At 38.7% G+C, this 27,382-nt stretch overlaps 1 protein-coding gene across 1 annotated transcript in view; it reads right to left on the bottom strand.

Annotated features, from left to right (window-relative positions):
• DLGAP1 (DLG associated protein 1) overlaps positions 1 to 27,382 on the bottom strand; it is a 423,051-nt gene that overhangs the window by 111,258 nt on the left and 284,411 nt on the right. The window contains exon 5 of the mRNA XM_086740672.1: positions 19,730 to 19,944. Within this exon, the coding sequence (XP_086596798.1) occupies positions 19,730 to 19,944 (215 nt within the window). The remainder of the gene's footprint in view (positions 1 to 19,729; positions 19,945 to 27,382) is intronic.

Below are 27,382 nucleotides of genomic sequence, written 5' to 3'. Positions count from 1 at the left end.
TTTAATTTTCATGTCTCCCCCATTCATACATTAAAAGTTTGATTAATTCTGCCAGTGGGAAAAAACAAGAATTGCAGGTCTCTGCCAAATTGTGGGAGGAAAGCAGTTACTTTTCAGGAATGTCACCTGGCCGCGTGCTGAGCTGGCTGCGCGACCAGCCCTCCCTGCTTAGCACCACGATTTATGCAGGCTTGCTCCTGGGAGTGGGAGGATAGCGCTCCAGCTCAGCTGAACAGCATCTTCTGGGCAGACTTCCCATAACTGAAAGTCCTCCCGTGCTACTCCAAGTTACAATATTGGGCAGTATTTATCTACAAATAACATTTTCCAGTAAACACTAAAAAAGTATTTGCTCTTGAATGTCACTGCAGTGTTTATTTAAGAGCAATTTTCCCTGACAAATTGCAATGCATTTTCAGTGTTCAGTGTCCTCAACTCCAAATGGACCTGAAACCAGATGATGGTCACCCACACGCTGCAGGGCCACGAGTCTGCAAGCCCTGCCACGTGCCTGCTTCTGAGACACCTAGTTCAGAAAGACACTTCCAAACATCCGGGTTAGATCCGTATAAACATCTCCCAGTGAGATTAGGAACACATCCTAGTTTTGCAAGTCAACACCGTTACTCCCAAACCTTCACATAAGTAAGCAGCCATCTGCATTTCCAAAAATGCATTTTACGTATGCAGCATTTTTACATTTCCTATTCAGTCTTCTGCAATTTCAAAAGGTTCAGATACCTACCAAAAAACCCCAAACCTAAACAGATTCAAAACCAGCTGTACAGATGTGCAACACAAACCAAACTATTGGAGAACTCTGAAAAGCAAGTACATTTTAAAGCAATGAGGAGGGCAGGTGAGCAGCTCTATAAGGAAGAAGGGAAAAAGGGAAAAATCCCAAATCCAACTAAGCTAAGAGCTTGAGCTCACCTTCTTATGTCTCTGAGTAACAGCACTACCTCCAAATGAATGTTTGAGAAAGCAAGACTCAATACAGGGCCAAGCATGCTACGTGACAAATACTTTGAGTATCTCACTCGCTGTGGGCACGCATTATTTCTTGATGACACCTGCAAATGGTTGAGCTGAAGTGTAGTATGTGCTAGTGGTGACTGGATTTCCTCTCCTCTTCTCTCTTGATGGGTTCATATTGAAAGATCATATGTGCACTCTTACTAAGTGGCTATTTCAGTATCCTCTATTTTAGCTGGTTTGCACTGAAGAACACTAAGTAGTTTAAAGTGCCTGAAGAGAAGACTGGTTTTTCTTCTTTTCTAAGCAAGTACTTCTAACTGCATTTCATTTCTCTGCAGACACTGGGGAGGTGGTGACTTGAAATCCAAGCTACTCCTCTCAGTCCAGGGGTTGAGAGCGGGGAGAGATGGCAGAGCAGTGATCTAGGTAACTCTACAGCCAGTTTCTTGAGCTCTGTCTGGATAAGTATAGCTGGAGCTCAAATATGATTTGCAGCCATCCCTTTTGGGGAAACTGTGCAAATAAAGTTATCACTGACTAAGAGAAAACCCTGCAACTTTTCCTGTCATAGCAAAGAAGCTGGCAATACTAACTTTTCTTCTATAATTTTATTTCAAGTAATTTCTAGAATATAAATAAATGAAAAAATAATGATGTGCAGTAGGGTTTCTGGCAAATTCTGTACTAATTCTCTGGACAGCAGTCTCTGCTGCTCGGGGAGATTTTCCCTTTTATCACTGATACTGCACAGCAAATGTGTTACCCCAGGAGCAAGGAGACTTTCCCTCCCTGTAACTTAACCATAGCTATTCCTCAGAAAAAAAAAGCAGCTGATACCACCTTTCCTTTAGGTACTTTTACATCAAACAAAATCCCTCAAAAGAAACCCAGATAATTAAAAAACCTCAGCTGTCCATGTGTATTTTATAACTCTCTCTCTTTCCATTTCAAAGACTTTCCAGTTTTGTTTTGCAGTGATTACAAAAAGACTTGTCTGCTGTACTGAGATACAACATGAATGATAACCTGTTATTTCAGGTATGTGTGAAATTTGTTGTGGTCTGGGCAAGCTAGCTTGTCAATGGTTTTATGAACAGGGCCAAAGCACTGAATACCTTGAGGTGGAAGTCTACAGCTGATTTCCATTATGAAAAAAATGTAAAATTATACTTAACACACATTTTTAGATTTTTTTTTCCTTTTTTAAAAAATAATTGCCTTCTGTGTTACAGGCTATAGTTGGGCCAAACTTGTGCAAAATGAATCCTGATAAAACAGAACTGACTATGTTTTGGAGTATGAGAGAACAAAGGAAAAAATATCTTGAGAAGCCTGCATAATAGTGCCAAACCCAGCTGGGGACTGAAAAGGATTTTTTTTTTTTAAAAATATTTAAAATAGGTGTATTTTAATCCTATGAAATACTCTGAGACATTTATTTGGGTCTAGGAGTAAATGAATGGAGAACCAGTTATCATGCCATTCATCATGCTGTTAGTGTCAAGTGCTGTGATTCAGATAGAGACAATGAGGATGTAAAAAATATTTCTGAAGAGCGGATGCTCTTCAGGGGTGAGGATCTTCAAAGGGATTTTGCACCTCATTTTAAAGGAAGAAAGCCTTTAACTCCCGAGAAAGTCAGCTGGCCTCTTGTTCTGTAACAATCTGAAGGATTTCCAAATATTTATTTGAATTTAATTGTTATACTTAGAACTAAAATATATGCTTTACTGAATTGGGACACTGCTCTTTTCTAATGAAAAATTAAAGCAAAAAAAATCCAGGCAGGTCAGATGAAAAAGAGAAAAAGTGCCCAAACTTCTGTGTTTGCAGAGGGAAAGGAATAAAACCAGTTCCTTACAGAGGACTGATTAATAGTGTGCAGTCTATCCTGTACAAATCACAGACTAATCAACCACCTGTGAACGAGTTAAGAAAAAACTCTCCTTTTCAAAACATAATGATGGGATACACGGTAAAGCTGAAGATGGCCTTCTGTCCTGCTCAGAAAATGAAAATATCTGGATATCTACATTTTTCTTTAAAACACCATAGCAGAAAAAAAAAGGAAAGATAAATTCTAAAATTTTCAGGATAAATAGCTTCTACCTGGCATTTAAAACCACGGGCAATGGGCTGTGTCTCATGGGTTTGGATTTCAGCATTGACAGAAATTTGCTGTGCGACTTAGAGGACAAGTCATATAAACTCTCAGGCTCAGCAAACAAGTATGTTAATACTTCCCTACAGTGCCTCTCAGGTGGCTTTGTGATGCTGAATTAAAGTTAACAAACATGACTGAGGTTCTTCAATGGAAGAGAATAGTGGTACTGTATTTTTTTGTTATATTACTGGAGGCAAAGGTGACAGAATGACTGAAATAATAAACTTTAGCCCTGGAGACAGATATTGTAGATAAAGCGGAATAGCTGGTTAATAAAGATTAACAAGTATTTGTTGTGATGCTGAAAAGGTACTTTAGAAGAAATGCATTTTTCGACTAAAACAAGTATTGACTATGGCTGGTGATTTACGATACCATCTCAAGTCAATGGTTTTGCTGAGATAAGATAGGACTCCTTGAAAAGATCACTAGCTTAATAAAACTTCACTGTGCTATGGAAAAGTTTAATGCCTAAAATGTCAATTTTAAGCAAAGCATAATGAAACCTATATTATTTTCTCAAGCCTCACAACTCTTATGAGGGGGGCTGCAATTTTGCCCTGACGTTACACAATTTAATTGAGTCGTATGAGTAAGAACCCTCTTCTTTAGATGACCTCTTCCTTAAATGGCTGTTGTACTTATAGCAGCTATTTTTACTGCTCAGATTTTTTTTTGTCACCTTGATTAGGAAAATAGCAACGTTATGATAATCTATTAATCCATTTCTTGTCAGGAGCAACAGGACAGAGAACTGTCTGGTGACGTTTGCACACCAGCATGCCTTCATGTGCAGATGGGATGGATGCACAGGGCCACCTTTGAAGGTCTGCTCAGTGTCCTGGGACTCTGGCTTCTCCTGTGATGTGCCAGGTAAGGGTCAATTTGTCAAGCCACCAAATTTTGTCCCTCTGACTAAGTAGATAGGGGTTGCTGCTAGGCAAAATTAAGTGGAGCATTGCAGCTCTGTAACACCTGTACATCTTCCTGAACTGTCCATGAAGGGATGTATTTCGTCTCTCTTAATGACATGAATATGCCTGAGCTGCCCACTGGTGTACCTGACAGGCAGATGGAGGAAGCACTAATATCCTGCTCACTGTCCAAATACAGTTCCCAGTATTGCACCATGACTAGACATACTAAGCTTCCTCAAATTCATCACCTTTTCAGTTTAGCATACATCAGAGATCAGCTGTGATAAATTAGCTGGATTTGGTGTCATGCACTGTGTGGAACCACAGAAACGCAATAGAAGTGGGGCAACTTTCTTTACGTGACTGCTACTGGGAGTCATATAATATAATGTACAGAAGGGACTGGGAAAGCTTGAGAACCCTGTGGAGAAGTGGCCTTGAAAAACTGAGAGGCAGGTCACATAACATAGTCATGGATGTGTGCACAGAGGCACTGTGGATTACGAAGCAGACAGGGAGCTGGAGGATGCTAGCCTGGAAAAAGTAAGCTCCCAGTAGCTAAGCTAATGGAATAATTCCTCGAGATGTTAACAGCGAGCTCCATTTATTCTCACTGGAGCCAGCCAGCCACTAGAGGGAGGAATAATCTAGTGCTGCCAATGATTGCTATTTATTACGCTTCTGCAATGCATTATGTTTTTCTTAAAGCTCATCTCATGAGGCTTGCAAAACCTTTCCAGTTAAAGGAAAAAATACCTTGAGTTTTTACAGTTGGTAAAGAACGCGCACAAACACAAAGTTCAAGGACGCAAAAAACAGAAAGCACATAAAAAAGATGCTGCACATCTATTATATGTTAGAATATATTCTGATTTTTACAGCCCAGGTGAATCGTGAACCTGATTTCCAATTAATTAGGATCCATAGGGCAATTTGTGTTTGTAGCGTTCAGCATATCATTACAAAGATGGTAGAATTTAAAGCTTTTAAATGTGATTTTCATGAATGAAAGTATTTTTCTTGGTGACTAGAAAGGGCAGGTCAGCACTGGGGTTGAAAAAGGAATTTTGCTTTTGTGCAGAAACTCACAACTTGCTAAAAAACATACTACCATATTCTTTGAGAATAAATCTATTTGAAGATAGAAACCAAAGCAATGCCCAACACAATAATACACTCTCAATGGCTGTATTAACAATCTTGCTCCTTTCACTACAGATAACTATGCTAAATATCCATTTAGAGCAGGAAGGAAGCAATTTGGATGTGTGAAGACAGGTTTTTGTATTCAGTACTCACTAATGAGAAGATATTCAGTAACAGGAAAATGCTAAATAGAATTAAAAAGATGTTTTTATCTGAAGATAAGTAAGTAATTATTTAGATAGATAATTGCTAGATGTTTAGCATGTCAAATCTTGCAGTTTTGTTGAAGGTCTATCGATGGAAAACTCTGAGTCATGTTTTTTCCTCAACTTGGACAAACTCTGCTTAAGTTAATGGGCCCAGTCCTGCCCTTCCAAAAAGGAAAAAAAAACAAGCTCAAACTCAGCAGAAGAAAATGGATCAATATTCCTCATAAAAAGACTGTGGCAAGCTCATGGATAATCTTCTCTGAGTGCACTAAGTGCTTGGGATGTAAGCAGAAAACTGCTGCTCCATTAGCTTGTGGGGGTTTTGCTGTCCCTGGCAGCACCATGCTCTCAGTGGGCGATTAGGCTGCCATCGGTATGGGACCATGGTGCTGCTGTCTACCCTCTCCAAAGAAGAGAAATAAGGAGACAGTAACAGAGACAAACATTTCTCGCAGCCTTTCAAATGGCCTTTCATCAGAAAATTCACAGGTTTTCCAGGAATAGGCATGCACAGAGCGTACAGTGGGAACCCCCTCCACTCAGCCAGACTGTGATTTTCAGTGTGTGTGGTGTGCTTGCCTCTCTGTGCAGCACATATCATGGCAGCTCAGGCTCTGAGATGTATTAAAATATCTTGTCCTAGCTCTGAAGGTCTTCCCTATGGGGAAAAAAAAACAAACCTCCAAGATTTTAAGATTCCCTTCTGCTATAGTGTGAAGGGTAACAAATACAAAGAAATTTTATAGAGATGTGAGTGGGAAGCCATGTGTTAGTGTATGTAGGCAGAGTGTAGAGGGAAGAGGAGAGGTAGGACTAGCTGAAGAGAAGCATGCCTATCTATCATTTAACCCTGGTGCAAGTATCTGAACCACCTCTGGGACATATGTTAGCAGTGGGTGTGGGCTGCATGGTGGTAAGAGAGGGGGAGATGTGTCAAGTTCTGAGAAGACCGTACCTATGAATTTCAACAGACACAGCAAAATGCAACATGAGGTACTGTTACTCCTAGGAGAAGCGTGCCTCCCTTCGGGCTTTCACACATCACAGGGAGAGCAAGTATGTACAGCAGGTGGAAAGAGAGAAGAGAGCATCCTGGCAGCAGGATGCGGGTGGGAAGCACGGTTGAGGAGGAACTACAAGAACCGACCCTTTTATCCCTGGCTGAGGTCTCGCCAGCCTCTGCAGCTCTTCCTCCGGTAGAGAAGTATGAGGATGATTTAACTTCTTCCCCATGCTGTGCCTTGCTGCTCCTGCAGTACAGTGGGGCTCTTCCCAGGCATCTCAGTGAGCACAAGGAAATGTTTCTGCAAGCCTTGCTTCAGGAGTACAAACCAGGAGCTAAGAGCAAGGGGACAATGACTAATGATGACTGTATTAGCATTCCTGCAACCTCTTTAGAAGGCTCCATAATTGCTGCACTAGCTGTAATGAATCAATCCTCGTGATTCCCGATGTGCAGGAGGTGATTGTTATTATCCATTTTTACCCAGAACTGGAGGCACATCAATATCCGCGGCTGAGAGGAGGCCGGGCAGGGAGCAGCGATGGTGGGGCACCCAGCACTCCTTCCTCGACCCCTGCTCTCGAGGCCACAGCCTACCTGCCATGTAGGCACGGCACGTAGGTGTGGGGGCCAGATTCTCCCACAGAGCGGGAGAAAAAGGGACACCATACCTGAGAGCTCTGCAATTTCAGTGCTTCATTTTAATCGCTCGACTGATCCTCCCCTTTCCTAGGGGAACAACGCAAGCCAGGCGCTCATTCCAGGTGCACTCATGCTCTTTTTAGACCTGAGTAACACAGAGCAGCCAAATCATACCTTAGAGTGCTCCTGAACTATAATTAACCTTAGCGTATCATTTTACGGAAGAGAAAGCTGTTACATTTATCTGAATTCAAAAGAACTTGGAAGAACAGTGGCAAGATAATGTTTTTAACAAGCAGCTTGATTAATTCATGGCAGAGGTTATCATCCCATTGTGTTGGGTAGGAGGCTGACATTTAAAACTTCACATGTACTTTGTCAGGGAGGGAGAAAAAAACCTCCGCAGCTCAGATTTTAAACGCTACACTGGAGACTTGTAAACAACCCACTGCAGAATCCAGTCCTGAGGACTCAGATCCCAATTGCATAGTATTCCCAAAGACTTTTCAGAGAAATAGTCGGCAATCGTTTTTCTGTGCCTTATTCCTATTAAGTCTCATGCCTTAGGGAAAAAATCCAACATTGATTTTGAGTGCAGTGGATACCTCCCCACAGAGTGGGATGCTCTCCCAATGTGTGTCTCAGGGCTGCACCAGACGCAGTGGATAGCCCAGGGAGCAGGGCAGGGGATTTACATTCATCTCTGATCTAACCTGGATCAGATTGAACCTTCCCATTCCGGCTGGCTTCAGTGCTGCCCAGGATAGAAACACTGAGGCATTGAAATATAAGATAGTACAATAAAAATGGTAAGATTCAACTCAGAAGCAAGCTTTAACCTGTTTTTGACTACAAAAAAGGGATTAGATGTAAAAAAAAATTGATAGTAGAAAATATTGTAAAAAAAGCTTGCAGATAAGCATCAAGAAGTTCTAAAATCAGTGTTCTAAGTATCACTTTGCATGTCAATTTGATTTCATCCTCTTTTTAAAAAATATTTCTTAAAAACAAAGATTCTTCCTCTATGTATTATTTATTATTGTCTTTTACATACATCATTTAAAGGAGGTAGATAAAATAAAACACATAATCTGAAAACATATTCAAAAGATGAAGAATCTCTGCGATACCAACGTCAAACTACAGCCTTGTTTTTAAAGAGACAGCTGTTCAGGTGATTCATTGTTTGTACGAACTTCAAATGGATTATTTTATTATTCTTTGGGCTGTTGCCCTTAAGGGAACTAGTTACATTAAATAACAAGCTACCATTATGTGGACATACTGATTCCGAGAACAAGGGAAGGAAATATAGTCATAACATGCAATTTCAATAGAAAATGAGGGCCTGCCAATCTTCTGCCAGAGGCAAAACACTCAAGCAGATACTGCAGTCATCACAGAGACATAACGAATCTGATTAACTTCTCTGGAGAGGGGACAATTAGAGCGGATAGGATAAAGCCTCCTTGGGGTTCATGCGTGTTTGCACAGGGGTTCACGCGCAAGGGCTGCCTGACTGCTGGTCAATGGCAAGGGCACCTTGGCTGCCAGGCTGCGGCTGTGACCCACCACGGCAACTTCTGTCCGGAGAACCGAAGCAGAGAGCAAATCCAGTTGCCCAGGAAATCACTCCAAAGACAGCTTGAAGTGTGACGGAGTGCAACTAACCACTATGCGCACAGTGGCAGCAACGGAGCCCTGAAATGAAGGAAGATACAGCCATTTTCCAACATATGCTGCATGCCTCCCCAGTGAGAAAAGGATGCAGAGAAGAATCCAGGAGTGCTAGCAGCTCTAGTTGGAACTAGAAACTGTGGGATAAAAGAACTGTGAAAGATTCACAAGGATGATATTGGTAACAAGACTAGTGAAAAAGGTTAATAATTATATCAGCACTGATGAAAATATTAGCAGGAGAGTGTGTTAGGATCAGGGCTATAATGAAGGCAGAAGAGAATGCTACACACTCATTATTTTCAAAGGTGTGAAATTCATTTAAAAAGGAAATAAAATAAGGAATGGGGAGGTGGAAATATAGAAATAGTTGATAGTCAGAAGGTCAGCTCTTCATGCAAATATTGGCTTTTTTAATGAAGAAAGTGTGCTTAGTTTAGTACTGAGGATTATTACTTGGGAATACTAATGAATCACTTAAAAAAGAAAGAGAGAAAAGAGAAAGAGACAACAAAAATAGTGGCATAGTACTGATGTTCATTCCAGTGATGTCAGTCTAACATCTTATTTGAGTACGACATCATCCACTCCCTCTCAATTCAAATTTGTTCATCTCAGGTAAATAGCAATTAATTTGTGCCCCAAATCAAATGATCTCTAAGTAGGGGGTGGGGAAAGTAATAGACAGAGAGTTACTGCTCTGCCAGAAATGACATTCTACCCAACAGTAAATGACTGAACAACTGCAGTGGCACAGCCTGACTCACCAGCATTTCAAACAAGTCTGAGCAACAAATCTCTGCCAAAGCCCTGTTGTCTCACAGCTCTTACAGCCACATGATTGAGATGAGCCCAACAGATCCTGCACCAGTCTGAAATCCCCGGCTAGACATTTAGATTGGGCCCTATTGATTAGACAGCGCCAGCATTTATGAGATTTCTAACATCTCTGACTGCAACTTCAGGAGGATGGTTGAATGCCACGTTGGCTACATCCACTAGAATGCGGAAAAAAGACCTTTCGAAGTCAGAAATTGCCCTCCCCACCTCACTATTCCAACTTTTACAAATATAATTTCTATCACTGCTACAAACATACATATTATGAGATGAAGTAATGACTCAGTTGATGTGGTCATTGACACCATTTCACCCAGAGTGGTTGTAAGCTTTCTGCATTATGTATGTACCCTTGATTTGGAGATTTATGCAAAATTCAGGACCAATTATTTCTCTAAATGTGATAAAAGCAAAGTAGCCGTTTGAAGTTTTGTAAAACAAAGAGTAAAAGTAGTAAAGGAAGCAAGAACCTTGTATTATTTTGCATTCTAGTATATTTTCCAGTTTTTATTACACAGCCAGTAATAAATATTGATTATTACAAGACAGTTTTAATAAACATCTATATTATGCCTATTTTGATGTGATAAAGTAATAAATAATAACTGTGAACATTTTTAGGACTAGCCAAAGGAGGACTATCTTCAAAAATAAGTTTTTCAAGGTTTCCCTTCAAGTCTAGAGCAATGAAGGCTTAGCACAGATTTGCAATAGCAGTTGTCAGATATAAAACAGGAGAGATTTATATACTAGTCCTGAAAGCTCCTGAGCTTGCCTTCAGCACGACACATCACTGTCACAGTGCAGAGCTGCGCAGACACAACCCAAGCATGGCTGCCACCCTGACATCACTTAAATAAAGGGAAGGATTTGGGTGCTCTGGATGTGGCTGCTGGCATTTGGGGATGACAAAACCAGTTAGTGCTTTCGGTGGCCCTTGGGCTTGCTGCAGGCAAAGATGCTGGGCAGTTGGGATGGAGGCTGGTCAGGGAGTACAGCCTTTCTGAGGGGAACGGGAGGGGAACGGGAATTTGCCATGCAATTCAGCTACAGGTGCAACCACAGAAATCTCTCACAGGAACTCAGTAGCAGCTGCAAAGGTGCTTTCAACAAAAATATTTATTTTCACACCAGCAAATAACCGAATGGTATGATGGTTCTCTATCTTTGTGGTGTGCAATGAATAAGAAAGCAGACACAATGTAGGAAAGTCTTTAAGGATTTTCCCTGATTTCTCCCCTCCTGTAAAAAGTGTATAACTTCATTAGGAGAGAGGAGATTGTAAAAAGTCAAGTCTCTTCAGATGAACTTTCATTCACGTGTTTCACTGGGAGCAGACTGGTATTTGATGCTGTCCTACTTCAGCACATCGGCTACCAGGGGCCATACACTTGCTTTGCTGCCTCCTGCCCCTAACCTTCACCCCATACTGCCCCCAAGCCAGCACAGAATTACTAAACTAAGTTGAAAGTGACTCCATCTTAGCAGTAATACAAACACAAGAAAAGACAACAAATGACTGGGCATCAACATGACTTAGATATTAATAGTATCTTTTATTTGTAGGGGCAGAACAATTACTCACTTTCATGTCTCTCTCTTACCCTACCTAACATGATGTAAATTAACAGAAGACCCCAAAGCATATCTGCAGAACCACAGTTTGTCTTATAATTTCACATTAAAACTAAAGTAAAATACACTATTCTAACTTTTCCCATTTTTAATCTAAAAGGGCTCCAGCATTTCACAGTGAAAGAATACTGCACTTCTGGCTGATGAGAACAGAAATTTATTATGAATAATTAACCTAATTATTGTTGCCTGTTTGCTTCTCTTGTTATGTTGGACATGAAGGACTCTAGACTGAATTTTGTGCAAACGCACATTTTCTTTTTATGCCTGTGAATTTTCTGCATGGCAGATTTCATACATCAGCTGAGCTCCCCTTAGCAAGCTAAACCAGATAGTACAGGATCGCATACTGAGAATCAAGCACGGTATGGCTGGCAGCAGTCAGAACATAATTTCAAAACACGAGCAATGTAAAAACATTTAAGACACACGAAAGAATTGTGCAGCACTGCTGTGGGTGGGTTATCTATATTTACTATTCAACAGCAGCCTTCAGGAATAAGTTGGTCCTGATGAGAATTTTATTTTTATTTTTAAAAAGTAAGTTCAGAAAAGGAAGTAAGAACAGTGATAGGGGGTATACTCAATAGCCTGAGAAAGACAAACAGAGAATCATAAAAGAGAGGTCTGGAGGGGTCTTCATGAGGTCATTTGGTCCCTTTTCCTCCTCTAAAGCAGGATCAGCAATACCTAAATTTGTCCTGACAGACATTTTCTACCCTTTTCTTGAAAATGTCCAGTGAAGTGATTTCTCTTGGCAATCCACTCCTGTGCTTAACTATCATCACCATTAGGAAAATTTTTGTCACATATAGCTTGCGTATGTCCTTGCAGTCTAAGGCAGTATTTCTTCTTCTGTCCCCGCTGGACATTATTAACTTCCTTTCTGAGGCAGCCTGTTAATTAGGTGGGCAGCAGCAGGGCTAAAAATAAACAAGACCAGCTTTGCACACAAACATGCAGAGTGGCTGTGTAAAAACTATACCCTGAAAGAGATGGCTGAAAAACACATCTTGGTTCAGTGATTATAACTGTGTTTCTTAAAGTAACCCTAGAAGTGCCCATTTGACCCATAAAGTACAGTGATAGATCTTGCTTTTTAAAACAGACAGTGGCATGGACTTGAATTTACCAAAATAATTTGCTCTGAAATGAGTGTTTACAGGATTTAACTGTGAGAAGCTAAAAAGTTGGAAGTCCTCACTTTAATCTGTAGCTGTGTCTAACATAAAGCTAAATCTTGTGATGACCAGATACAGGACAAGGATTTTCATTTCTGTAAGTAAGGCAATAATCTAAATGAGATTGCAGCCATTCTATGACAAATTATGCACTTCCAAAACTCTGCTACAGTATTACCAAAAGATCACACTTTGACTAGCAAAGTTAAAGGCTTTTTTTGTTTTTTGATATTTATTCTTATGTAAGTTACTTTTTCATCACCTCAAATTTGGGCAAGTAAAGGTAAAAGTACAAGTGAGGCAACAACTGCATTATAGGTCACAGATTATAATAAAATTCTGACTTCTAATTTTAGAGAAAAAAGAAATAATAGTATTTATACAAATGTGACAATACTGACTTAACAGGGCATAAGGGCAAATTGAGCTGGATTCTGTGGATTGACACAAGGGTAGGCATTACGATGGGATAAGAAATGTCTGCTAGCAGTGAGACTGTAACGGCTGATTGCTGACAGGGCGTCTCAATTTCATTGCAAGACAAACTGGTGAGGATCATCACAGATCTAGAGAGGAGCGGGAGCATCCATCCTACCTATGGATATGGGATACTATGCAGTGAACTCTGGGAATACCCTTTCCCCACAGAGGATTGTACGGTGAGATGAGTGAGTTCATTTCTGTGTTGCAGAGGCATACAGACCTTGTGTGAGGGCATGACACAAAGCACAGCAGGGAAGCTGCTGTGGGGTAGAAGCTTTCTCACATGCCCATCAGTGATATTAAGCATTAACTAACCAAACATGCTTTATATATCTATCAGTGGAAAGTTGCAACTGTTTGTTAAAAGCTCCAAGTTCCTTCAATAACCAATATCCCCTGCTCCTTAAATATCATGTACACAAACCAGATGTCAGCTGCTACAAGGAAACCATTGACTCCAGAGGTATATCCACCTGCTACCTCAAAATAAATACATTTTTTTTTGTTGTCTTGCCTTTCAAATTTTCTTCTGACTTACAAATTATTCACTGAACTTAATCACACCTGACATACGAGTCTGAAAAGTGAGAAACCTGTCCAACAGCTCCTCCCTAGCTTTCAGAGAGACGAGAGAAGGGTTTGCAATAATATTAATAAAAAGCTAAGTAATATATCATGCATCAGTGACTGCAGGCTGGGAAAGTTTCTACCTATGCCAACAGTAGTTCCAGAATACTATTCCTTCAGCTGCACATCCAAAGCTCATGGAGATGCTCCAGCCTCTCTCATGGGAAATAAAAAAACCTCCTCTTTCAAGCAAACAAACAAAATACACCTCAAGGAAAATGGACATAATTCTTTCACTAGGTAAAGGTTTGAGTAAAATGAAAGAGACTGCAACATGAAACAATGAAACACACTATACTGGGAACATACTGTAAAACACTAATAAAAAGATTAATCAGACTTATTCCTTTTGTACTAATTAGGAAAGTCCTTGTTCCCTAATTGGAAGTCAGTCAACAAGAAAGAAAATCAACAAGCTTCCCTGCATGTGTCTAAAAATATTCACCGTAAGGAAAATGAGGTATTGCATCACCTTACATTTTCCCTCTCCCTTCCCCCTATCTGTGATCTGGGCTAGTGAAGCTAATGGGACATTTTCATTAATTTTAGCAGAATGAGGACACCACCTCCATTTAAATAAAAGAATGCTTTTGTTTACACGACACCTTTTTTTTTTTTTTTCTGGGGATATTTTGGAGCATGTTATAGTAACACAGAAACATCTTAAAGTAAATAGGACCTCATTCCTAAGACCAAGATGGTTTTCATACCTGATGTATGCTATGTTGTATAGTGAAGTGCAGTGTAAGGACATCAGCTTCAGTTTGCTCAAATGTCAGAACAGCCTAGCCAGTCAGGCTACAATTATCCTTACATCCACATCCCTTATCATTTCCCTCTATACAGACACTTCCAAGAGCAGCATTTTAGAAAAGCTGAGAAAGTGGGAGAACCATCTCCAGACTTTATATTGTTCCCATAGTTTTCTGAGAGCTGCATATTTCAGTTTGAGAAGCCATGAAGATATCTACGTACACAAATGTATGTTGCATCATTATAGGAAAATCAAAGCTATAATGACCTCCAGCTTTGTGCATAACATTTAACAACATCCTTGCCATGTGACATTTAGTTTCCTGTGTCTTTAGCGCAGAAAGCTTTTGGACCTTTGCTCATCCTTTCATTCACAGCAGTCCTAGCAGCACGTTTGAAAACCAACACTATGCAATGTCACCATTAATTCACTCCGTGGAGACGATGCATGTTACCTTCCCATCAGTCTATATGGGTGTGCCCATGTGTGTGCATCACCTTCCTCCTGATCACCACAAATTACCACCAGACAAAATTATTTGGGAGCTTTGTCGATTATAAAACTATTCTGATTGTAATTTCTTTCACTTTTGCAAGGATCAGGGGTTTTTCTCTCTGAAACATCTTATACTGTGTAACTGTGGAGTGGTTGGATTCTTTTTGCAAGTCATCCTAGCAGAGTTGGTCCTGCAACTCTGTCAAGATTTGATCTGTAATATAGGTTGACCCTAGCTTGAAGGCTTGTCCTCCAGGAACTGACCTGATCAGTTCTCAGACAGGTGACGAAAAGTTGGAATTCAGGATGCATAAATCAGATCTACCTCTTTCTTCTTGCTTTTGTCACTGCTACTAAGTTTGCTACCAGATTTGGCTTGATCAGCTTGAGCTTGACCGCTTACTGTGATTTTGCAGGATATTAAGAAAAATGGCACTGAGGTTTTCAAAACAATTTTACCTTCAGATGCCTATAAACATACAGGTAGAAAGTATCTAAATTATTTGTATTAGTACATAAAAAATATAAGCCTGGGTATACACAAATAACATGCATGTATTTTCAGATATTATTTTTGGAATGTCTCCGATAAACTTTCAAGAAACTGGTTGGTTTATTCTAAGTATCACTGTTCTATGAATAATCACATGAATAGACGCATCTATGATGGAAGTTACACATATTCTTTACCACGGGATAAAAAGGAGAAAAGCCTAATGCTTTTTGCTTATATGCTCACATACTCTTTTCATCATCAGTGGTGTAACTTGGTGCCCATTAAAAAGTGTTTGTGACACTTACAGTTGTGTTTCTCCAGTTCGCAGCTGACTGGAAAAATATGACATGTCTATTGAAATGCCTTGAAAATAAAGATCTGTTAAGATCTTTCTGTTCTTCCTTCTCTCCTTCCTACATGAGTTCTACAAATGCATCTCCAAAGTATCAAGATAATTGTCAATATACTGGTGATGAGAGAGTATTCAACTGGTCTCAGAAAAAAAGTTTCTATGATTAAATACGAGTTCAAAGGAACAATTCTGCAACTGTATATAAACCAAATTCCATATAAAATGCCCACAAATGGATTGCCATTAAGTACTGTAATATTTTAGAGAAAAAAATTTAAAAAGAAGCGCAGAAGACTCAAGGGGCTGAAGTTCCCACAGTAGCAGCAATATTGAGTTAGGAAGCAGAATCTCAACCTATGTTTTAAACAGTGAGTGTGCATGCAGTGGAGAAGAGGAAGGGAGCAGAACGAAGTAGAAAAATTATGGTAACAGGATCCGTCTTGTAGAGTTTTCCAGTCCCTTTCGTATTCCTCATCTTTTAGGCTGGGAAACTGCTGCCATCAAGTTTGTGCTGACTCACCAGCTACTTTGTCCATACTCCTTCAAGAGATCGTAAAGGATGGTTGCAGACCTTTCTCTGCCTTATCCAGCTACAGATCTTCATAAAGTTTGCTGGAACTTCATATCTTTCAGACTGCAGTCTCTCTAGTAAACTTGGTTAAAATTGGCCAATGGATTCAAAAGTCACTGGGAGGTGGAGGTGACAGGTTGGCATGTGGACAGACAATGTAATTGCATACTTTTTTTCCCAATGAAAACCAGGCTAAACATAACCAAGGTACATATAGATAGTGAAGGAAAATGTCCTGATTCAAACTTAGCTGTAATAGAAATGTCAGTTATCTGTTGGCTGCACCTTCCTTAGAAGTTAACTAACCAGTCCATTTTCCATCTGCTTAAAAATGCAAGATAAACTTTTGCCACTTTTCAGGAACGGGCAAGAAAACATACCTGTTTTTTTTTTTTTTTTTTTTTTTTTTCAGCTGGATCAGTTCATCCAGACTGTGAAAGATGAAACACCACGAGGATACTGCCAGCAAAGACAGAGAAAAAGCTGCTTACTTCCTGGTAGGATAATGAGAGCGCAGCAGCGGAGGTGTGCATTTCAGGATCACAGCAAGCTGTGCTTTATTCAGAATGGCACCACAGCATTCAACACTGGTGCTGCAATCCCATGGAAACCATGGCATGGGAGGAATATTGTAGGAGGGAGATTGTAAGGTATAGCAAGAAAAAAAAAAGCCTCAGCAAAACCAGGAAAATAAATTTGTATTACGTAAAGGAGATACGATACAGTTGTGCTGTTCAAAAGTTATTCCTTATATAAAAAGAAACACTGGTAATAATGAAAATCCTTTCTTAGAAGAGTAGGCGCAATGGTAGGTAGGTAGGTGGAAGGAACAGTGTGGGCTGTGAGACCAATATTAGACTTAAAGTACTCAGAGAGGAAGAGTCCCACAAGATGAAAAACCCTTTCAAAAACAACAGTGAAAGCAAAATGGAACATGTTTTTAAGTTGTTAGTTCTGCCAAAGATGAAGCCAACTACAGACTGCATACAGAAAAGAGAGCAGCAGAGAGAAATGCAGAAGATCCCTGAAAATTACCACTGCAGAAACTCTGCTTTCACAAGGTGCCTTGTTCTTCACTGACAGAAAAAAAACATAATTAAAGGAGTGGCACTTATCTTTAAGGTGTTAATAATGTCCTGCAAGGTCAGCTAGAAAGTCCACTAGTGTCAGTAAAAGGCTGCCTGCTGATTAGAGCAGCTTTTGGCTCATTTCCATAAAGTTTTTATTCAGGTGCAAATTGAGCTCAAGTCAACAGCCAGCCAAGGAAGTAACATGTTATCACGCATTACACAATTGCTTGATGACCTATACTCGGTGAGTTAGGGGCCCTAATTTAATCTCTGGCGGACATGCCAGCAAAACTCTATCAAGACTCTCAGAGTAATCAGGGTAGCCCTGGGATGAACAAGCAAAGTCACGGTCAAGGTCAAGTCATGCTGAAGAAGTCTGCAAAAAGATCCAGCTTAACAGAAGACTTCAATTCCCAGAGCAAGCACTTGGCTAGTATTCACAAAAATCCTCTCAAATTATCATGTTCAGCAGAAAAGAATAAAAGCAATGCATAATTATGTATTATACAATTTGTCTCTGAAAGTTAAAAGGTTTCCCAGGAAGAGATATTTCTATAAAGCATCATAATAGATTAAAAGAAATAATTCTACTTCATCCCAATTTATGCTGAAAAGTCATTGAAAAAGCAAAGTTATTTCATATTTTGTCCTCTTTTTTGTTTTACTACCATTTACCATTTCACCCTTCCTTCTACCCTATGATTTACATCGTACTTCTGCATAGAATTACATGAATTTTACAGAGTGTAGCTTAAAACTAAGCACATCCCTAAAAGCTTTCCCAAATAGGAAGGGATTAAAAAACATATATGAAATGAAGTAGTCATACAATCATTTTGCTGAACTACAATGACTTCAAAGCTAACTCAAAAGCTTTTGCTGCCTAGCCCCTCTGATCTAACATCCTCTGTGGGTGAACAGTGACACGCAGGACTTTTAATAATTCCATATTCTTTTGCAAATCTCTCATCTACAGAGAACAGAAATGACCAAGAGCAAATACACATACTGTGATGCACTATACTTCACGTATATATCATAGAACTATGGAACATATGTTTCTAAAGTCTCAGAAAGAATAAGCTCCATGCCTGATAGTGTGTTCGTGCATAAAGCATGTCTTTATGGAGTTTGTGGTGGTACATATCATTTATGTTCACCTTTCTAGGTGACTCTGTACAGGTTCTCATAGCTGATCTCAAGAGGAGTTTTGGCTCAGGAAAGGAGGTGGTAAAGTCTGCCGGATGATGAGAGGAATCACTGGATCCCTTGAGCAATCACCAGCTAGCTTACAAAAATCCTCTCAGAAAATGAGGCTGTTTTCTCCTTTGGACACTAAGGGAAAGACAGAGCAGAAGCAATTCCTGGCTTCCCCTGAGACAAAGTCAGGCAGGCTGCTACAGGGAGCTGCAATAAGCATGGTTTTGTCTTCCGCTCTATTCGTCACTGATGTCAAGAGCATGACATTCTTAACAAGAATCAAATGCTTCTCTCTAAAATCTATTTCTCAGATAAGGGAAAAAAATGGGGTAGAGGAGGACAAGGAAGGAGAAGAAATTAATAAGGGAAACGCAGAAGGAGTCTTTTGTCCCTAATCAGGGATACTAGAAGAGATACAGCTCTTTTTTTTTTTTTCCTTTTTAAAGCTACAGCCTTAGGCAAGTTATACTAAAATTAGGTTATTTTTGGTTCAGTGAACTATGATTCACTATTATAGCTACAAATTTTGCAGAAGACAGAAACAATTGTCGATTTAAATGCACACTATTTTTTTTCCCATGGATATAATTTTAGGGGACCTCTCCATTTTAGAATAATTCAAAATAAAACACTAATACCAAAATTGTCCATTTGTGTAATTTTTATAAGAATTTGGGTGGCTCTTTTAAAAGGTACCAATAAAAGAAAAACACAAAGTAACATTAAAAAAACCCATAAATTCATCATTTCTCTTGAGTAAAGCTTTCATAAACAATTAAAAAAATCAGTTTTTATTATATTTCTCCTCAAAGTACAGTGCAATTCTGAGTGAACTAAAGAGTGGAAACCATGGATTTGTCTATTTTCAGACAATCATTGTTCTTTTTAATTAAATGTCAGATGCTCTCTGATGAGTTGCAAAGACTAGCTTAGGGCGAATTTCACATATTGAGTATATATAAATACACAATTATGTAAAGCTTTCACAGGCCAAATATATAATTCAGCAAAGTATTTAAAGAATAGACCTGAATACTCCCTTAACAGGTTGAAATGCTTTGCAAGTTCAAAGCGCAGGCAGTAGGGTCCCTTTTCAGAATTACATTGAAATATATTCCCAAATCTACTTTTGTTCAGAAAAAAAGCAATCAAAAATAAGCATGACCGAAAACACTTTTTAAAATGCTTTCATTAACTGGTACCTAGCAGTAAAGAGTAGAAACAAATAGGAACAGAAACTGTACGTCTTAATGAAGAGCTCTATATGATGTCATAAAACACAGACTTACTTGAGGGTAGTGAGCTCTGTAAGGGACGGCTGGGTGGCCTTGAGATAGCTCTCTCTCCGTGCAGCAATCTTCGGAGATGGCTTTGGACTCGTGTCTGAGTCTCCACTGTCATCATCCCCCATGGCTTTGATGTAACTGCCACTACGCATTCGTCGGCAGGGAATCTCATCATCTTTCCCTCGTGGAGTGTATCCAGTCCATTCATCTTGAGGAACCTGACATGAAAAACACAATTGTTTTATTAGTACACTCTTTCCTGAAGTAATTGCACAGCAAGATTTGACCATGCTAAGCCACAACAGAGCCATAACACTCTCATGGCCAAGGGCCCGTCCTCAGTGCCATTCGACCATGGATTGCTATTGCAGTGGACACCTACTTCTTCCCCTGCATAGTCACCAGGACCTCTGGAGTTGTTTGCTATTTTCCACTACTTATCTGGAAAGTTTCTAGCAAACATGCTGACATTGGAGTCTCAGTTAAGTCTAATATTGGGCTGCGTACATGTGGGGTTTTTTGGTGGTTTTCATTCAAAGCATTTACAAACAAGATGAGGATATTTTTAGTTCAGCTCAACATATTGAACACCTTCGGGGAGGCATAAAAGATGAAATATGAATCACTTCATCACAATTTTTTTCAGACAGAGTGTGCATAACTACACTCATCAGGATGATTTTGGTTCAAGATACATTTCAAATTAGTGGAGTTTTGTACTAATCACCACAAAAGTAGTTTGCAAGTGTGAAATTATGCTATTACTTCCATAGCATAGTTAGTACGACTGAACACCCGTCAACTTGCAGGGATTCTCCTTTTGAATTATGTTAGTCTGAGTGTCTGAGTCATACAACTCTTTACTCTCTTCTTTTTATTTTTCTTACTGATGTGCATTATTTCTCTTGATCTAAAGTAAGTGTTGTCCATTCTTTGCATTAGAAATCTGGAACACTGGGAACGTGCATTCCTGAAATTTTGGGACATAGCAGCACACAGTTCAAGAGCACAGTGCTCTTGCCCACCCATCCTCTCCCTTCCTCTGCTCTTGGGGCTTCTGACCTTTGTAAACCAACACCCTTCTCTTTCCCGTAACAGCAGAAACCACATGCTGTGGAGCAGGATCCTTGAAGGAGTTGTCCTGAAGTAATTTTGCAGAAACCCTATTTTTCTCAAAAAGGTGAAACTGCAGAAGTGCTTTTTAGTTAAATCTATTCTGTGTTAGATTTAAATAAAAGTAGCTGTGAATCAACTCTATAAAGCAAGCTATAGGTACAACACTACCCTTAGAAGCCATATTAAACAAGGAGTCTCAAATCTGGGTTGTTAAAATTTGTCCTGCAGCTTATGAATACTAGCATCCACCAAGATAATCACCGAGTGTCTCTTTTCTGTGCAAAGTTTGTTCTTAAACGACATTTAATTTCTGCTGAGTATCTTGTGTATCCATTGCTTCCCAAACTTCTGCCAGAGCATTTACGCACCAGCTTGTTTAGACAACAATAACTGAAACACTGGACTGTTTGCTAACAGCTCAGCTGTTGATTCCCAGTAAAACATAAGCCTCAGTCCCGAGTCTGTCAATGTAGGTCAAATTTTTACGGCATTTTATCAATCCATGCTGCTATAAACTGCAATCCAGAAATGATGGTGCTATACAAAGGAACAAAAATATTTAATGATCCTAAGAATTCATGGGCTTATTACTAATTGTGATTAATTAACCAAACTGCTCATAAGCCATGCGCTTGCTTTGTTTCCTGCTGATTTCAAACCCAAGACCTTGCCCACTTTCTTCCTTCCTTGACTCTTCTTTTCCTGCTACTGACATAATGATTTAGGGCCTTCCTTGAACTTCCAGTCTCAAACAAGTCCTTCTTTTCCTCTTGTGCTCAGTTTAAGCTCTCTCTTTTCTCCCAGATCTCTTTTGGTCAACTCTGGCCTTCATAAACTCACTCAGAGCTTTGATATTTTCCTCAGAGGACTCAAGATTTAATCCTGAAAGTGACTCTAGTTTGTATCTTTATGAACATTTCTTCTTCTTATGAGTCAGTCTTCTTTCTTGAGACACAGACTTCCTTCTGAGTTGCTCCATGTTTTATTTAACCAGTTCTTCCCTTGTGCCTTTTTAAATTAAATTTCCATGACTTCTTTAAATATCCTTTGGTCAATGACTCTGGTAACTCTGCTTCTGTGAAACACTTACATTCTTATATTCCAGTAGCATGTAAAGTTTGCTGTTGTTTTCTCTCTTTTTTTTTTTTTTTTTTTTTTTTTTGTGTTTGATATTTGCCTGGGCTTCAAGAATATAAGTTTTTTAAGGTAGGAATATATTTCAAAGTCTAGTTTTCTAATTGAACAATGCAGAATTGTGTATTTATAGGAAGTAATTAAATAAATAACCTTAAACACACTTAAAATATTCTTCTAGAAAAAGGCAAAACTCTAACTAAGAACTGGAGTATTACAAACTGAGAGTACTAAGTCCTAACAGAACCCACTGGAAGAATTCGATTAAATATACAACTCTGATATGTTTCCACATCAAATTAAAAAAAAAAAAAGAAAAAGCAATGTTTGAATTCTGTGGCTTCTAAGTTTATACCTAGACCTCAGATCTGTAAAGTCGATGCTTTCATGGCATGCATATGTTTGAAAAATGAAAATGAAGGTAATACTTGGTAGTGGTTTTGGTTTTGATTTTTGGCATACAAGAGTATGGAGCATTTTACAATCCTCCTCCAGCCACTTATAACAGACAGAGGATAATAAATTTTTCAGATCTTGTTCTTGCATTGGTTCTAGGCCTACAGCACCATCAAACAGTGAAAACACAATCTATATTCATACCATCCCTCACATTAATTTTGGAACCTACAGCTCCTGCTTGTCAACTGTAAAATCTTGACTTTTCAAATCACTCATGTACAAAAAAGTTAACACAGATTTTGTAAAATCAAGCTCTGCTGACATTTTGATGACATTCTTGTACTTCAGACAGAAGTTTAAAACATGTAATAGTGTATTTCCAATCAGTTTTCAGGCAGATATTAGATATCTAAGTCAGAGTATGTAGAGAATCTGTGAATTCTCAGAGGACATGCACTTTAATCTGTTTAATATTTTATTCATTATGCTTTAGTTAAAGATCTGTGCTTTTTCTCATTAAAATAAATTAGTGAATTAATCTTTAATGCACTAAATAAAATATGTTAGTATAATGTTAAGGTTGGTGTCTTTAACTGAGAAAAAGTCAGGAGATTAAAAGTTACAATGCTCATATAGCATCCATAATTCAGGCAAGCTGACCACTTGTAGTTTTATTTAATAAGAGACATACTGTTAAATGTATTGCTGTAGTTTATAGATGTAATACAAGTGATGAGATAGAGTTGCTGTGGGCATCATAACTCTGAAATTCTTGAGTTATGTTATCAGTAACCCCATACATAAGTACAATACTATTTATACCAAAGTTTCTCAAAATGATTTAGATATGACAGGCCAATTTTTGAAAGTTGGTTGCAATGACTTTACTGCAAAACTTCTTATTTACACAGTACCGTCATGAGCTTTGAATGCGTTGCCCTAGCCCCACAACTTGTATGATGTGATCGGGAGGAAGCTTCAAGTTTGAGCTCTGCTCACTCAGTGAAGTGAGCAATCACTGAAAAACAGCAGCCTATCTTTTTAGCAGCATTTCCACCTTTTAAACACTCTAGTTGCATAAAAAGAAAGCTGAGCTGTTCACGTAGAGACCCAGAAGCAAAGCAATCTCAGGGAGAACCACAAACCCACTGGCTGCTTTGTGCACTGGAAGTTACCTGCATGTGTAAAACCAAAGGAAATGACACAAATGCAACTCAAGTGCCATTATCATATAATGGGTTTAAGGGTAAACCCTTTATGTGACAAAGAGAAAAGGATGCCTGAGGTTAGGAAAAACATCTAGATTTAGAGAACAGCCTAAAATATCAACCCAAGTATGCTTTTAATTTTAGTTAACACATTGAGGAAATCAGAGTGTTTGTACAAATGATCATGGCTGCCTGCAGTAGAAGAATATAATGGATATTTGATTAAAAAGCTATTTTAGTTAAACAGTTTGGCTAGTCTTCTCGCAGATATTTAAGGCTGGTTTTCTTTTTTTTTCTTCTTTTTCTTTATTTTTTATTTTCAGTAAGGTTTCAGTATTAAAGAGAATCCTAGGGAAAGAAATTTGTGTCCTGTTCCCCTTTATCTTATTTCAGTTTCACAAGAAGAAACCCTGAATTCAGAAGCTGGAGTAGCAGAAAAGAGTAAGACATCATGTAATTGGAGGAGAGTACTTGCAGGGTAAAGAAACACTTTAGAAGTAATAGATTTTTTCTTTGGCTATTAACAGTGGTAATGCTTTTTTTATGAAAGAATCTCAGAGCACTATCTGTGTATTACTTGAGTAGAAAAAACAACCCTTAAAGCTCAGCATTTCCTTTCATTGTACCTATTTTGCTGTGTAGAACACACAGGCAGATAAAATAATGTCAACGTTTTAATACTTCTGTGCCTACAGTCAAATACCTCCAGCAATACCTACTGAAAGAAGTGACCTGCTTTTCAGAGTGCTTTCTTCAGTGCCTAAAAGGAATGGCTGTAACAGCTCATGGCATACAATGCAGTTTACTGTCACAGTTAAGTGTTTTGTATCATGGGAAAAGAGTAAAACATAAAGCTCTCTCAAAACTACAAGTCAGGAAAATAAAATTGATCACATTATTTAATGCCTTATATTTCTCTCTCTATATGGTACTAAACATTCTGTAGTGTTGTTTCCTTCTGTTGATCTGGAAAAATGCTGGGAAAAGTGTCTATGGGAACCTCCAGCTCTTTTACTTTTTTCAGTCAGGAGGTCTGTACAAATTTTCCCACGGGCTCTTACTTTGTTTGAATGGCCAATATTATATCTTGCAAGGTCACATACTCCACTGCACGCAAGTGCATATGCACAGTATCTGCTGCCTTAGAGGATTAATGACATTAAGATTGACATACTTGAGATAAAGCTGTTTCATGCTTTTAAGAAAATCATATTATCCAATTACCTTGGCAATGCCACTTTTTCAGGATCAGAATATCAAGCAGGAACATCACTTGCATGATTGTTTTTACTCTCAGGAAAAACGTGGAAAAGCTAAACTCAGATCTAACAATGAGCATCATTGTTTTTATTGAAATAGAACTATTATTCACACTATTGAATTAATAAAGATCTTGGAAACATTTCATTCTGCAAATGATCTTTAAAATTATGTACAATTCTTTCATTATAAGCCTAAAAATCAAGACTGTACTTTACTTATACAAAAAGCCCAGTGAAACAGAAAACCATTATTACTTGAAAATATTTAGAAAATATTCAGCAAAGGCCTCTGATCCAAGAAACTTACTGAAACTTAAGACTTCAGCATAAAGCTAGAAATAACACGTTTGTTCCTAGACTGACAGCTAAGTCTGACTACAGTTTCTTTTGTCTGATTAAGTGGCAGATATAAGGTTCTTTTGTAAACAGAACAGTCTGTACAGATAACAAACTGTCACCAGCCAACATCTTGCCTGGATTCAGCTTCATTTAGTGTATAGATTACCTGTTCTGATCGTTAACTAAATTTATGTTGCTCTGGGAGTGTCCACGCTTTGTCATTAGCCAGGCTGGACTGACTAGTCAATTGCTTTAATGCATTTTTTGATATAAAGGAACTGGATTTTTCTAACAGATGGTCTAGGTCCCCAAATAAAGAAACCAAGGAAACAGGTATACTGGTCTCATAGTTTTAAAACATTCATTTCAAAAGCTCATACATAATGGTATGTGAAATAAACCCAGCACATAAGGACAAAGATAAAGAAAACACTTTTTATTAAATTTCTAAACAATAAAATTAGAATATCTTATCCCCCCCCCCCCAATTGTTATTAACTTACCTTATTGGATGAAATAGCAAACAGACTGTCTCTATAGCAAATTAAGTTCATTATTGATCTCTAGTTTGATTTGGTTTATTGCAGCTGAAATCATTAAAGCTTCTCCCTGTGCTTTGCCAAAGTAATGTGGATGACTATAGAAGTAAACACAAGGACTGGAAGGAGTGGCTAACCATCGCTCACAGCAGTAGACTTGTAACTTTAGCTTTCTATTAGTATGCAAATACTTAATGAAATGAAATCACATAACTGAAGAACAATGCTTAATGACTGCTCACTGCAGATTTTCAAACCCATGCAATTTGGTTTTCTTAGCTGTTATTATGCCTCTTCTGCGTGCTGTTAAGGAAGTTTCAATTGCCATCTTCCACTTACTAAGTCTATTCCTAGCACTCATGAATATTGAATTAATCAGACCAATAAAGATGAGCAGCATTTCATTCTATCAATGTGCATGTGTTAAGAATCATTGAAGTATGCAAAAAAAAAAATAAAAAGAAGCAGCCTTAGAAACCTTAGAGAACAATATATGTTTAATAAGCTTCAAGAGTTCTCAAAAAGGCAGATAGGAAGGTTGCTTCCATTTAGGACAAACTTAATATTCTCAGTACCTGCAGCAATGCAATTACTATTTCAGCAATCATATTCTACTATAAATTCATTTAATTTAGCTGACATCTCCATATTATTTTACATGAAGCACATTAACAGCCAAGACAAAGACCTTGTCCGAGACAGAACATCACTTCCTCAATCCTAAATGCCCACCTTGCACCAAACCTGAACAAGCAGTGTGAAGAACTGCAATCTTCCTTCATATAACAGTAGTTTGGAAAGTCTTCTAAAATAGTATGACTCCTCATAGAGCAAGTCAACACACAAAATTCTCCAAGCACTGCTCCAGTTTATAATTTCATTCATCAAAATGTGCCTTGACCAGTAGCTTGTCAATCTGATTCACACCCTGTTTTACAAAGAGGTATGTGTATCTCCTACACAAAACAACCACACCTTGATTCCAGATAAATTTTATCTTCCTGCTTTATGCATAAAAATCCAATCAAACATGAAGAGGGCCACATGGAATATGATGACTCCAGCCAAGGGCCTTGCAAGTTTCCACCCCCAAACACATTCTGCAGAAAAGAAGCCAAACAGCAATGACTACATCTATTAGCTGAAGGTGATATAGCAGGACTGTCAGCCAGGACCTCCAATTAAGACTTCTTCAGTGATACTCTGGGATGATGTTCTCTCTGTGGCAGAGGGCAGACGTTCGTTCTCATCCTTCTCAATATTCTTGAAGCTTTCAGTGCAGTTTGCTATAATGAGATATGGCTCCTCGCCCAAGTAAGAATGACTGTTAACATGAATACCAATCCTTGAAAGGACATTTTCAATGACTAGCAATGGAGAAATGTTCTCTTTCTTCTAGATACCTCCTTTTGGGGTGAATCAGTTCTTTCCCTAATAACTTCAGCATCCGCATACAGTGACTAGCTGGCATCAAATGCCAATACTGTTAAATAAGATGCCGTTTTACCTTCCGCTACACATCAAGTAGCTGTCAGGAAACTGGCTCATAGATGGAGAACGTGTAGCTGAATCTGAATCCCTGGAAGAAAACAGATGTGGTGGGGAGAGCATTTTGAGAAACAGCCCTTATGCTGCTTCTGTTGGCTGACTATAACTGGA

Source organism: Chlamydotis macqueenii, chromosome 2 (assembly GCF_036417535.1).
Source record: "Chlamydotis macqueenii isolate bChlMac1 chromosome 2, bChlMac1.mat, whole genome shotgun sequence".
Taxonomy (NCBI): domain Eukaryota; kingdom Metazoa; phylum Chordata; class Aves; order Otidiformes; family Otididae; genus Chlamydotis; species Chlamydotis macqueenii.
The sequence above is the reverse complement of the archived record's forward strand: the minus strand, read 5'-3'. Positions and strand labels throughout refer to the sequence as shown.